The sequence below is a fragment of the Chiroxiphia lanceolata genome, chromosome 14 (assembly GCF_009829145.1).
Source record: "Chiroxiphia lanceolata isolate bChiLan1 chromosome 14, bChiLan1.pri, whole genome shotgun sequence".
NCBI classification, from domain to species: Eukaryota; Metazoa; Chordata; class Aves; order Passeriformes; family Pipridae; genus Chiroxiphia; species Chiroxiphia lanceolata.
The window spans coordinates 10,550,398-10,564,399 of record NC_045650.1 but is presented as its reverse complement, the minus strand read 5'-3'; the positions used below and the strand labels follow the sequence as shown (position 1 = coordinate 10,564,399).

The 14,002-nt window shown below is 38.3% G+C and overlaps 1 protein-coding gene across 7 annotated transcripts in view; it reads left to right on the top strand.

Annotated features, from left to right (window-relative positions):
• The window catches only part of KLHL13 (kelch like family member 13), an 84,818-nt gene that overhangs the window by 33,131 nt on the left and 37,685 nt on the right, over window positions 1–14,002 (top strand). Inside the window, exons 1-2 of one of the 7 annotated variants that reach the window (XM_032701876.1) lie at window positions 12,010–12,407; window positions 12,888–13,000. The exons of 4 other annotated variants lie outside the window; for them this stretch is intronic. In XM_032701876.1, coding sequence (XP_032557767.1) covers window positions 12,903–13,000 — 98 coding nt within the window. In that variant the 5' untranslated portion in view covers window positions 12,010–12,407; window positions 12,888–12,902. Of the gene's footprint in view, window positions 1–12,008; window positions 12,408–12,663; window positions 13,001–14,002 lie in introns of those variants that run through there. 2 more of the 7 variants (XM_032701878.1, XM_032701875.1) reach the window with 2 other exon arrangements.

The following is a 14,002-nucleotide window of genomic DNA, read 5'->3' as shown; positions in this document are numbered from 1 at the left end:
TGTGTCTTCTTTCTTCCTTCAGTGAAGCTTTTTCTGCTTGAGAAATTGTCAGTGGAAATTTGACATCTAGAAACAGTTTTATATTGAAGGCTTAGGTTGGGAATGATCAAAAATTTCTTGAAGTCATAGCTTAAATTCATCCTTCCTTGTGTGCTTAGCAGTACAGATTATATTGCATACATCCAAGCATAACACAGAGGGAAGGGGGCTTATAGTTGGCCTCACATATGCACGTGTGTGTCCCTCAGCAATATTAAGGAGGCTTTGGTAGTGGGAGGTAAAGTGGCAAAGTTTGATTGCTGGCCTTGTATATCACTGCTGGAGCCTCTCTGTACAAACCACTTATTTTTAAACTGTTTTTCTCAGTTGCTTCTGTGAATCTGTGTCGTAAAAAGAAATGGTTACTGGAAAGCTGATAGTGGGAGAGCGGAAACATGTTATGTGATTAAGGCTCCTGTGGTTTTTTTTAATACGCAGGTTTTGGTGGTTTGTTTGGTTGTTTGGGTTTTTTTTCTTTTCCACCAAACATCTGCTAGCTTCATGTGAAGCTTTCTCTTTATTGTGTTGGAGAGCTGGTGAATAATGACCCCCCCACACCTTTACTGTGCTTTTTGTGGCACTGTAGACTCTTAATGTATTTCTTCTTGCTTGTCTGCCTTTTGTGCTGTTAAAAGTTGATCCCTGTACAGAAGCCATTGCACAAGTTTTCTCATCCTTTCCCCTCTCTGCCTTTCCTTGTTCCTTTGCTGTGAGATGGGGCAGGGAGCAGAACAGCTCATATCTCAAATTAGGTAATGTGGGGGAATGGTGCTGTTTGTCAGCAGCTGTCACAGGGTATCCTGAGTTGGAAGTGACTCCAAAGGATCATCAGGTCCAACTTCTGGGCAGTACAGGCTTAGGAACTTTTAGGCTGGAAACAAGCTAGTCCAAGCTTGCAGGTCGTAGCTATGAAGTTGCACAGATCAACCAAAGCTTAAAAATAGTCACGTTTTGCATCAGTTTCATATATGAACTGAGTTTTCTGATTGTATTGGTGTTGTTCTCGTTTAAAATGGGAATGTATAAAAATATCTGTCTTGTAGAGTAGTTCTTGTGAATACCAGAAGGTGGCATAACAGATTTTCCTAAAATGTTTTGATTGCAAGAAATGCACAGGATGCTACTACACTTATTTTAAAGCTGAAATTTTGATCTAAGGGAAATTGGATCAGTTTGGACCTTAAAATTTGAGGGAGTTATTTAAAGGTATACGCATTCTGCTTTTTTTTTTTTTCCCCAAATGTGAAACCTCTGGTGAGATTCATGCTGGCTTTTACAGCTAAAGTTTTTGAAGTTGGAAGTACTTTACTTGAGAGTGCAGGGGGAAGGAAGGGATCCTCTACCATGTCTATAAGTGCAATTTCTTTCCTGAGCTGTTTTACAGAATCCCAGTTTCCCATGAATACATTGTTTAGATATTTTGCTTTACCAGTTTGCAAAATGAGACCAATTCCTGCCTGTTTTAAGCTCTTCTTGTTAACTTGTGCTATGAAAGAATAAATTATTAGTATGGTAACTCATAACTTATAGTTCTGTGCTGTAGCAGCTCTAACCACATGCAGATTTATAGGTGTGCCAGTGTTGTGTTAGAAGAGGTAAGTGAAAAGTGTGCAAAAAAGACCAATAAGCCTTTAAATGACGATCTGTTTTCAGCATAATTTGAATTTCATTCTGACAAACAGGAAACTTAGTCTTTGTGCAGTGTTGCCCTGCATTTAATGACAAGCTGATGTTATTAGAGGCCATTTCATGTGATGCTTTCCTTATTAGTCTGTCTCTAGGGCTGTCATCTTCACTGTGGTGTTGATCAAAAAGCACTTAAATATACTTTAAAAATAGGTATTGTTTCCATTCAAAGACCTAGAGGGACTTACTCATAGAGAGTGCATTGGGCATAATTGGCAAGGTTTTGGCAGTGGAGGTGTCTGTGCAGGGGTGCCCTGTGAGGGATGAGGCTGTGACTGCCCGGTGCCAGACACCGCTGGGGTTGATTTCGCATTAAAACTCTTTTTTGTTTGAATAGTAAAATTAATTGGTGTAGGATAACCCCTAAACTTTTGAAGGAATGAGATACATGGGATTTTTTCTCTTTCCTTCAGCTCCCTCTGGCAGACAAACACCTGAATTACAACTGCTTTACTTTCAAATATTTCAGACAAAGGCTTGTCCCAGCTCGAAGTTATCACAGTTGCTTGATGTTCTATGTGTGTGCATCAAAAGGATATTTTCAGCTGTAGAAAAGTACATTATTGCAGCTGTAGGAGGTGCTGAAATATCAATATTTCTTGGTTTAGCTGACTGTTGTACTGCTTCTTTGCTCACCACAGCTGTTCAATGCTGTTTCACCCCAAGGACTTCTATACCAGATCTACTGGTTTTTGTTTTTTTTTTCTTCTCTTTTATGTGGTCTACCCTGAGCCTGCTGTGATTCATTAGAGCAGCACAGATGAGAAGGATATGACTGTTTTGCACAGGAACCTTGAGTTTTTGCAGAATTTAAACCCTTTATTTTGCTGACCAAACCTCTGGGAGGTGGGTGGAAGGAAATGGTGCCGCTCCAGTGGCTGCAGCTGTCATGGGCTGAGCCTTCCACCCACCTCTCTGCAGTCCTCTCCTCCTCTGAGCATCACCGATTTTATTGTCAGTTCTGTGTCACTGAAGGGTGGTTTTGCCGTGATGTGGTCACATGTACAATGCTATAAAGATGTAGAAAACTGCCTGGAGTGTGTGGAGTGCTGGTTAAATTTCTCCACGGAGGGACCTTTAGTAGCTGCTCTGTGGACACTGGAGAAAGCACTGAACTTCAGTTTTGAAGAGTCAGATCTTTGAAGTGTTATAAGAGTTTGCAATCAGAAGACTATAAACTATTTAAGTATTTCATAGCTTTTAAAAATGCAAATAAGATTGCTGTTCTTCTGTGGGCCGTTCTAAAAACAGCTTGTACTTAGACTTTTCTTGCTATGTACAATTATTTTATGCAAAGCAGCATGTCCTGATTTGATCCTAAATTATCCAGATAGTTACACTGTCACTAAATAGGGGTATTGCAATTTCAGAGTTCTTCCAATCTGCTAAGTGAATATCTTAAAACTGTCACTTTAAATCTGCTTTTGGAAATGAATCAATAGCTTGTATGTTTGCCCAGCATAACAAATTTGAAATAAATAACTCGCATAATTTGAAACTTTGCCTAGGAAATACAGAATTTTCTTTAAATTTATGTTCTCATAGCTGCTAGAGAAGAAAGCAGTTTGTAATTTTATTTCTGTAACTATTACGCAGGAATTTTGACATTTGATGATTTAGCATTATAACATAGTGGTGTATTTCAGAGAAATGGAACTGTTTCATATAAAGAATTGTTTTTTGGGATCACGCTTTTTTTTTTTTGTCTCCTAGAAGAATCTAAATGTAAGCAAGGTATGCATTTTTAAAGTCTCATGTGTTATTTTTAATGTTGATGACAACTAAGATTGTGCTAATTCTGTGGCACGAACACACTCATTGATTTTATACCTTCCGTTCAGCTCCATGTGAAAGGCTGTGGCCTTGGGTTCTTTGTATAACAACACTCACCAGTGAGAACTTGCCAAGAACACCTCTTTTTGCCATAGAAGATAACTGGATGTTTTCTGAAGAGGTAGTATCCAACTCTGCAGAAATCTTGGAATTAAAGTTGCTCCATGCGCTTAGGACTGCAGTGGTGGCTACAGGGATCCATGAGGTGTAAATCATCAGTGAACTGCAAACACACATCATCAGTGTCTTTGCTCTTGACCCCCTCCCAAGTGAAAGAACATGTGAAAACTATTCATTTTTGTCAATTCTCACTGCTGCTATTGGGTGTGGCAGTGCATCAAAACAAGAGACCTGGTTGCTTGATTTTGCTTTGGTTTTGGGAGGAGGTATGTGGAGGTTATCACTGGCTTGGTTTGCCGAGGAAGGGAGGATCCTGGGTAAGTGAACCAGGGACTTCCCCCATGTTGTCTTTTGGGAAGGAGTCTTTGGACAGCACCTACCTTTGTCACTTGGTAGGAGTTGATTCCTGATTGTTTCTGGCTCATAGGGGGAGGAAAAAAAAAGGAAATTTAAAGTATAGTGTTTAGTACAAGACTCCCTTTTTCTCACATGACCTCTTCAGCTGTTCCAACTTTGGTACTATTTCTACCTCTTCTCATGGCATTTAGTTGGAATACTCTGTGGACTTGAAACTCCTTTCCTAGTGTAGAGAAATTGTACTTTTTTTCTTACTGGTGATAAACAATTAACATTAGTGATAAATTTGAAATCAAACTCTTTGCTGTGTAAGCCTTTTTCACATGTCCTTGTATGTGAAGGCAAGCTAACATTAGTGATAAATTTGAAATCAAACTCTTTGCTGTGTAAGCCTTTTTCACATGTCCTTGTATGTGAAGGCAAGCTGAACTCTAAGGTCAAGTTGCTATTTCATAAAAAATTGTATCTATCATGCTGATGGCAGAAAATTAAATTGAGTGCATCTGTGTGTCTCTTTTGTGATTCCTTAAAGGAATCCAGCCAGCTGCAGTGCAGTGGCCATGGGCAGCATGGTGCAGCAGCTTCAAGGGTTGTTGGAGAAGATGCATTCCTGCTGGTTTTTTGGCTCCTGGGTGGCACACAGCAATTTCTCACAACCTGGGCTTGAAGTATCAGCATCTTTCTCAAAACCTTTTCCATGTCATTCTCTGTCAGTCTTCCCGAGGGACTCTGGCCCTCAGATAAAGATGCCAGGGTGCCCACAGTGGAGATTTGGGGATTGTGGGTTAGCAGACAACAGAGGTGACAGTGCAGTGGGAATTCCTGTGCTCAGGAAAAGTTTGTATTTTTGTCTTTTAATGAAGTTGAGTCATTACAGAAGCATACAAGAGCAGGTGTCAGTGGGCTTTATTCTTGCCTCCCCATGCCTGCTCTTTTCATCAGGGACACTTTGTGTAGGTGTGAAGGACCACAGATACTCATTCCAGAGGATAAAGACAGTAAGGCTTATGAATGCAAAATGACTAAGAGATTCTTTGTAAATAGTGGAAGAATGAAAGAAAAAAGCCTACAAACTTTAATTTTAAGAATATTTTCATAAAACTTTACCCAACACATGGCTCAAGTAGTTTGCACTTTGCTGTCTGTGGTGCAGGAAATACTGAACTTGTTAGTGGCTGGTGCTCAGTCCTAGCCACTGTTTAATTACTAAATTGTTTAATATATTTGCATCATTTGAGTCAGATGTGTAAATGTGTTTAAGCATACTTTACTAAAATAAATTGTGCAGCCACCAGACCATAACAGCTGTGGAGAAGCTGTTTAGAAATAAATTCTTTGTAGTTCACAGTTTGATGTAATAAAAGTAACTGTTGCTTCAGACAATTATCTTCAGCAGGGTCAGTCTGGCTGCTGTGACTGTGCATTCGGGTTTCTGTGTTGATTTATTAAATATAATCACCTGGGGAAGATGAGCAAAGTTCTCTGAATAAATTGGTGTTAATTCAAAAGCATTTGTTCTTAGCAGTGTGTTGTCAGCAGAGTACATTGGCTTAGATCAAAAATTGGAAACCTTCATTAACTCACTTCGGTTTTACCTCCTATTAAGTGTTTTAAGACCTTATTTTACCTAATGCCTTTTATGTAAGAGTAATTTGCCCAAGCAAAACTGGTTTGGTTTTTTGGGGTTTTTTTTGCATATTATAACCTGTAGCTTGTAATTAAGTTAACAGTGCATCTTGACTCTTGAAAGTGATTTCTTGCTGGAAATCTTACCTCAATTTTAGAACAATCCCTCTTCAAGTATACACACAAGAAAATGCAGGGCATCCACAAGTGGCATAACATAAAAACCACTTTCATGGCCAGAAACACACACTTAGGAATAGATTTAAAATTTTTGAGACCATGAGTAGTTAGAAAATATACCTGAAACAGAATTTAATATTTTAATAAATTAACACTTCCAAATATTAAAAGTGTGAATACTGCATGGACTAAATTTGCTCGTTTCTTGTTTTTCCCCCTTTTCCTGAAAGTTTTTTGAAAGCTGACTTAAGGTTTAACTGAAGTTATTTTATTTAAATTGTTTTAAAAATAGCTGCTTGTGGCCTGATAGGAAATGGTGTGAGTTTGACTGTTTGCTGTTCCTGAATAATTTCAGAAGTTTCATACTCAGACTATCATTTTTTTTTTCATTAATGAATGATGCAAAGACCAGGATAATGGGCTTTTGAAGAATGTATGAAATGGAGAAATTAATTTCTCAAAATGATTCCTGCTCAGTTGGACAGCTGCTGCCTGTTTGTTGAAGAACATACATTTTGGTAGTCCCAAAATCATGTGAGAATTTGAATCTTTCCTAACTGTAGTGTCTGGGAAGGAAGGGGAAGTGACTGTGTCAGATGCAGGGTAATATACATTTGTCAAATTATATATAGAAATAATATATGTGTGTGTATATATATATATATAGTATGTATATATATATACATGCTATATACACAATCCCATATATATAGTATGCATATGTATATTTGTGTATAAAAATGCATATGTACATTTATGTATAAAAATAATTTTCACTGAAATGATGCATCATAAAATGTTACTGCAGCAATTTCCTCATTTATATAGGAAAAAATGCTGAGTGGGTGGATGGAAAACTGCAGTACTTCTTGTTAAACACATGGTACATGCCCTGACTGCTTAACTTAATATTTAAAGATTTGGGGATTTTTTTCCCGTGTTTTAGAAATGGCCCTACACGTATTGCTACAGAGATGGGAACCTGCACTACTTACAGCATTTTGACAGCAGGAGGGGTTGGCTGCAAACTCATTTTATCTCACTTCTTTATGCTTTATGATTGTTCCTTGTTCCTTGAGCAGTCAGACCAATTTAAGAGAATTAAATATATTTGATAGTAACTACTTAGTAAGTGTCTCTTCTCCATTTATGAGGCCATGTGCATGTTGATATCTACAGTACAACTGCTTCCAAAAGATGCTGTAACTTATATCTGGTGTCTGAGGGCTTTTTTACCTCCAGTTATTAAAAAAAATTCTCTGAGACAGCATAGTGGATAGTAAGTCAAAGTAAATGTGTAATTGTCAGAACTGTCTTGAGCTGTTTTAAAGCTTATTTCTGAGTGAAATTAAAAAAAAAAAATAATTGAAACTCTGTTTCTTAGCAAGATAGATCCTTGGTGTTTCTAGAATAGTTGCAGTTTCAGTAAAAGCATTGCCAGGTGGATATTGCCAATTTTTTTCTGTACTTCAGTATTTCTGGAATGTTACAGTATCACTGCAAGAGGACTGGTTTCCTTTGGATTCCTCCTTAGGCAGAGATTTGTTTTCCCTTCATATGAATTTTGGTGTGAATATTTTCACAATATATGGTCAAAGAAATTGTATTAATTAACTGACTCATATATAGGGCAATACTGTCAACACCATCTTTTAATTATTCTCTTTCAGTAATTGGAGCAGCTGCAGTTTAATAGACTGAAAAGCCAGAGGTAGAGGCATGAGAAGCACCCATGTGGAGGGGAAAGAGCTGAATAAGGAAGCCAATTAAACTATCACACCGTCAGTTTTTTAGGGAACCTGAAGAGAAATTTTATGCATCCTTATTTGCTCCTTATTTGTTCAGTTTCAGACTTGTGTCTTTACAGCCATATTTAAACTGCTGAAATGATTTGATATTGAAATTATTATTGCATTTGAGCTCCATTGCTTTGGGAATACTTTATTGGATTTTGGAGGTTCTGCTTTATTTCATTCTGTATCAAAAGGACCTTGTATAGCAGGATGCATCAGCTCAGCAGGCTGGCAGTTTGAAGATATGGAAAAGATCAGAGCAGTTCCTCCCAATGTGAAACTGATTTTCTGCCTTCAGTTCAGAGTGAGCTTTGCTAGTGCTAATATCATAAATCAGGTGGTTTGTCATATAATAACAAATACCTGTTTTAAAATGGAAACAGGGCTTTGTCTCAATGAATTTTTAGAACATGGGTGTTGGGGACAAGAATCTCAAAAGTTTGAAGATGTTTACTGGTCTTACCACCACCATTTGAAAGTATTTGTCTGTGTATCTGAGTCTGGTGTCTTTTGTTATACAAACACTTCATGAGCAGGAAACAGTCTAATATTAGAACACATAATATTTGTGACACAAATATTTAGACCTTTCTGTTTAAATTTCTAGATGAAAATAGGAGATGTAAATCACACTATCTCTGTAACTTTGACTGTTTTTCTTTCTGTAAAACTAAAAGAAGCCTGAGGTTCTGGAAGTGAGAAGACTTTTCAGGTCACGCTAGAAACAGTTTGCAAGACTTGAGAAAGTTTCCATATAGCATAACCCTGTTTTCATCTAATGCTTTCAGTTCCTCTGATACTTAGTAGATGAATAAAAGGAGAGAGGTAAGTAGCTTGTTAGAGTGGAACAGCAAATTTTTTTAACTGCACCACATCACTTCACTGAGCAAATATTTTTTTCAGTTTTGTTTTTAACAGAGTGAGGAAAGTTAAACTCGATCTGTGCAAAATGAGGAAAATCCAGTGGCATTTCTGGAAGTTGACTTTTATTCTGCCTAGTTTTCCTACAAAAATTCATGTGGCTAAGGCTAAGAATAAATATTTTCACACTAGTATAGTTTTACATTGCCTGGGCTCTGATACATCTTTCTGCCTGTGCCTTTTCCTTTGAACAACTGTGAAGGGAAGTCTTATGGGAAATGCAGAGGTAGTTTTAAAAGTTTTGTTGGAAGTATACATGCTCCAGAAATGTAAATGTGGTGGGCTGTAAGAGGACAGCATTTATTTTATAATGCAGGTAAAAAGCAGCAAAGGCATATATGTTGACAGTATGTACGAAGCAGTGTGAGTTAGCATTCAAGTTGCACAAAAAAAGGAAGAGGATATCCTAAGGAAAAGGAGTCACAAGGGACGTGGGTTTAGCTGCATTCCTGCCCTGAAGATCAGGGAGGGCTTGCAGAAGAAATGGTGCTGAGATCAGCCTCCTGGCAGGGGGTGGTTGGTTCTGTGTGTGACTTGATCATGTGCTTGCTGAATATGGTGCTGAGTGCCTGCTTCTCTGATTTGGGGCTAAATCGTGGTTATTGGTCAATAGTGAAGCAGGATTTGGGGTGCAGGGGTGGAGGAAGAGGGTTAAGAAATGCTTTGCTCTTTTAACAGCTCTTCAGTGTCCCTTCTCACTGTGGGATCAGAGCCTCACTTCTGTACAGCCCCAGTCAGTAGCTTCTGGCCTTGCTTAACATCTCAGGTCTGTAAAGTGGCATCTTGGGATCTTGCCTTTGGTGGCCTTATTTACTTTTTTTTTCCTTCTTATGCACCTCTTCCTTTCCTTTATGGAGGAATTTTCTGCAGAAGTGCTTGACACTGTCAGTTCCTTGCTTTCTATCTGCTCAGTGCAGCTTTGGAAACACAAGCACAGAAATGGTTGCTTAAGCCTCAAAGGTTTTCTCATCTTTTGTACGCAGAGTAAAGGATATGTAAGAGACTGAGATAATAAGTAGAATGTAACTTTAGGCAAGTTATAAGTGTTTTTAATTTTGGGTGTGAACTTGCTTGTGAGAAAACCACAGAAAACAAGTTCCTTATATGGTCTCAAGATGCTGTGTAATCTGTGCAATTGTCATGGGACTTCAGCATTTAAGGGTTTTAAACTTAAAGCAAATCTCTGGTTTGTGTGTCAGTTTGTTGTATTTTCAGAGCATTTGTCTGGAAATAACTGTTTTCCCAGCAAGTAGGATTCTGCACAGAGCTGTATTGCTGCTTTTGGCCCTCAGAACCAGTTCATTTGGGGATGAGTGGCAAAGCACTGTAATATGAGAACAGAAAATGTACATTCAGTAGGTGCAATGCACACCAGGAGATCAGATTTCTTTTCTCATATTTTTACATGTGTAACTAGACTGTTATTTTGAGGTCTTAATTAAAATATCAGAATAATATACTGTGATTTTCTGTTGTCGTAAGAATAGTTTATGTAAAGTGTAAAATACATTATAATAGTATTTTCCCTGTGAATATGCAACCACTCTGTGACTGTCAGGAAGAAAATGGGATTTGATTTGTTTTTTCTCCTTATGTGCAGAGAGGTGATTCATTTCTCACATGGTTGTTCTTTAGCAATTGAAAAGCATTTCTCTATTTTTAGAGTACCTGGTGTTGCTGCTTTCTTCAATTCTGCATTTTGTACATGGGCAGTTTGAATAGTGTGTGCTGGACAGTGGGAGGAGATTTGGTTGGACAGTGCTTGGGATTTGTGTGCTTTCAAAAAAATGTTTAGTGCTACTGGATTTTCCTGTAAAGTTTTTATTTAGGTTGCTTGTAGATTAACTGGAAAAATAAATGGGATCAGAGGCACCCAAAGGGAGAGCAGGTTTTTGAGGACTCATGTTGTCCTGTAGGCTGAATGATCTTCTTGGGGTCAAAAGTGAAAAATAAGTCTGATTTCTGGATGCGCTTTGATTGACTTAAATGCCAGTCAATGCTTGGCAATGACTTTGTGGCCTGAGTAGGCTTTTACTGGTCAAAAGGGTGTTTCAAGAGTTACTTTTGGAAAAGTGGTGCATTGAGTGTCTTTAACCTCATTCTTTAGTATTAGTAATGCCACTGCTAATACATAAAACATGATCATCTCCTTGGGGTTAGCAGAGCAGGGAAATAGAGATATTACAAGCAGTTACTAGTTTATTGCACTGGCTGCACTCAGTGTGAGGATGGGAGTTACAGCACTTGCTTATCGTATTTTAAGACAGTTGAGTGTATGAATTCAAAATGGGGATTTTTTTCTTTGTGATAGCTGCTACCTGACATCTTTCAACTTGACTTCTAGGCCTTCAGTGCAGAGCTGGCATGATTTGGTAGTCTGGTGTTATGTGTGGGTATGAGACTGCAGGCAGTGTTTACCATGTGTGCAACCAAGCGTGCCTGTTGGCATGTAAATGCATGAATTATTTTACTAAAAGTATGACTTTTTTATGCTAATACTGCATGCTCTGCAGGACTAGTGTTTCTTAGTAGTTATAGCATATGAAACACTGTTGTCCTACACAGTGATGTCTGTTCAGCAACCCAGGTAGCAGTTCCTGTGAAATTTGTTGCCTGGGTTAATGGTGCTCGTGTGTAATTTAGAACTTCTTCAAAGAAGTGGGAGAGAGCTCCTCAATTGTTTGTCCAGGAGGTGCAGCTAGTTTTGAATGAGTCCTTGACTCTGGTCACCCTGGGTTGTTGTAGTTCCTTACCTGTGGTTATGGTAACAGCTTCAAACGTCCAAAACTATTTTGGTCAAACATTTTCAATACTGGTGATCAGAAGCAGCAATTATTCCCTGGTGATTCCATCCCAAAATTAATGTTGGAGGTTTCAGTGCTACAAAAAAACCTATCAACATTTATTAGATGTTATTAGAATGATTAAATTTATAGACATTTGTAGAGATAGCTCCTGGTTTGATTCTTCATTGCTGGGTAGCATGACAGGGTGTTGGCTTTTTGGTGACAGGATTAAGCTGTCCTGATGAACAGAAATATTGTCACGCTGTACAAAGACTGTTCTGAAATCTGTAGTTTAAACATCTTACTGTTGATTTGGTCGACTGTGGCAATAAATTACAAGTGATTTATTTTTTTTTTCCCCTGTAAGGTGATCAATAGAACTGAAGCTCTGCCTTCTTTTCCCTAGGAACCTGCTCTGCTTATGCATAATATGCTATTAAATTCTCCATTCCCTTTTTAATAGTTTGCCTGCTATGCTCCCTGCTGTCATCAGCCCCGGGAGGTCACCAGGCAGAGCACTGAGTTGCAGAGTGGTCCCTGATGGGGACCTGCGTGACCATCTGCTTCGTCAGTTCTTCAGGCAATTTGTGAGCTGCTGGGGGGGCGTTGAGAATTAGATTGTTGATAGCGTTCCTACAAAGGCTGCTATTAACAGCCTGCTAGTCTCTGCTTCTCTACTGCAGAAGACAGAGTGATATTTGTGTTCCCATAGCATGTTGTGAAATGCATGAGATTTTGCTCATCCTCCTTGGAAATGAGAATAGGAGAATGAGAGCATCCTGAACCAGAAGCTATTAGAAGAACATGCAGAAACCTGCAGCGATTTGTGCTTTATTTTGTCTTCCTAGCTATGGATTAGAAGGACTGATTTTTGCAATGGGCTTTTTCCATAATGGCATTCTTGTATTGTTTGGTCAGAGCTTGCACAGGAGGAAAACAGGCTGCTGAATTTAGTCACTGATCTCTATTAGCCGTGGCCTAAGGCTATGCTGAGATTTATATCCCATTTGTATTGTTGCAGCTCAAAAGAAGAATGTTCAGAGGATGACAAGTGTATTCTGAGTAGGTATGTTGTTTCATTTTCATATGAAACCCATTTTTTTTTTTCTGCTTCCATTGGTCAGAAATGAGGTTAATAGGAAGAGAATATAGTACAGTGCTGCAGTGTTCCTGTTAAGGTAGAACAATAGCATCAGAAACAGTTCTTTAAAAATTAGCTGCTTTTATTAAATAAAGCTGCATTGTGCTGGTGTGCACAGTGCAGTCTTTCTTTTTTTTTAAAGCATATACTGCAGTCAGTGCTTCCCTAACGAGGTGGCACTATTGTTGAGTTAGAAGGATAGAATCATCATATTGCTTTAGGGGACAGCAGGATTTAAAAGGAGATGCCTTGCAGCCCTGTTTTACAGATTGGAAGCATCGGTTTAAGGGCATTGGCAGAATCATTTCCTTGTTCTTAGCAGCAGCCACTGCTGTGTCAGTAGTGTGTGGAATGGAAGTCCTAGTTGGTAGTCTGTTATGGAAACGCTGTTTACTGTTATTGTAGTACCGTGGTGACAACATGCCATTGAAATGGAAAACGAGCTCTCCTGCTATCTGGAAATTCCCAGTTCCTGTGCTTAAAACATCCAGGTCATCGCCACTTTCTCCAGCATACATGTAAGTGAGAGAAATGAGGATAATAAGGTGGGAATTTTTTTCGTGAGACTACCCTGTGGCAAAATACCCTGTTGTATATTAAATGACATTGGCACTCAGAATTTTCTGTTTGCTGTGTAGACCCCCCCAGATTTTATCCTGGATGTTTCATGATGGATGTCGTGTCGAGTCTTTCCCTTCTTGTTGAAACCTAGAGAAAATGTTCAGATTAAACCATATTCATAATAATATTGTATATGTTCATTTGAAAAGTTTGTGTTGTTGTTAATTTGTAGAGCTGATCTTGAATTGACAAGTTAAGCTTTGAGGCTGGCAGGCTTTCTTTATAGTATATATGCTAACATTTCTTCCTCCTGACATTTGCACTTGGAAATTGAGCTTGAAATCACCTGCTATATTGTACTGCACTTTTGTTCGTGTGAGTTCTTGTGTAGAAGAAATCATCCTGTTTGGTCTTGTTTTATTCTTTAAAGTCTTAGCCTTAATATAAATTGAAAATTCCAATAAAAGCTTAAAACATAAATATAAATTGTTCATATCTGAATCCTTTTACAGTTTATACAGGTTGTCCATGTAAAGTAACTTCATATAAATGAGTATTTTAATACACATGGTGACAATATGCCTTTGTCTTGCCAACTCTTGATGCAGCTTTTGTTCACCTTTTGTTGCTGCGAGTTCTGTGTTAGCATATACAGGTGGCTTTTTTTCCTTCTGTGGAATAAAACTACTGAGCACAGGGTACTGAATTGCTTCTGCCTTTATTTAAGGAAGCAGCTCTTTCAAAATGAGGAAGAGTTGCTTTAAATTTCACTCTGTAGATGACTTTCCTATCTGGAAATTACTGTAAAGGCTAGTACTTTCCAATAGTATTCCAGTCTAATACCTACAATATTAGTACTTTTAAGCCTGTATTGTCTGCTTACTGATAAGCTTGTGCTTCAGCTACTGTAGGGACACGCTGTAAGAGATACACAGGTCCTCTCAATGTCTTTTTTTTGT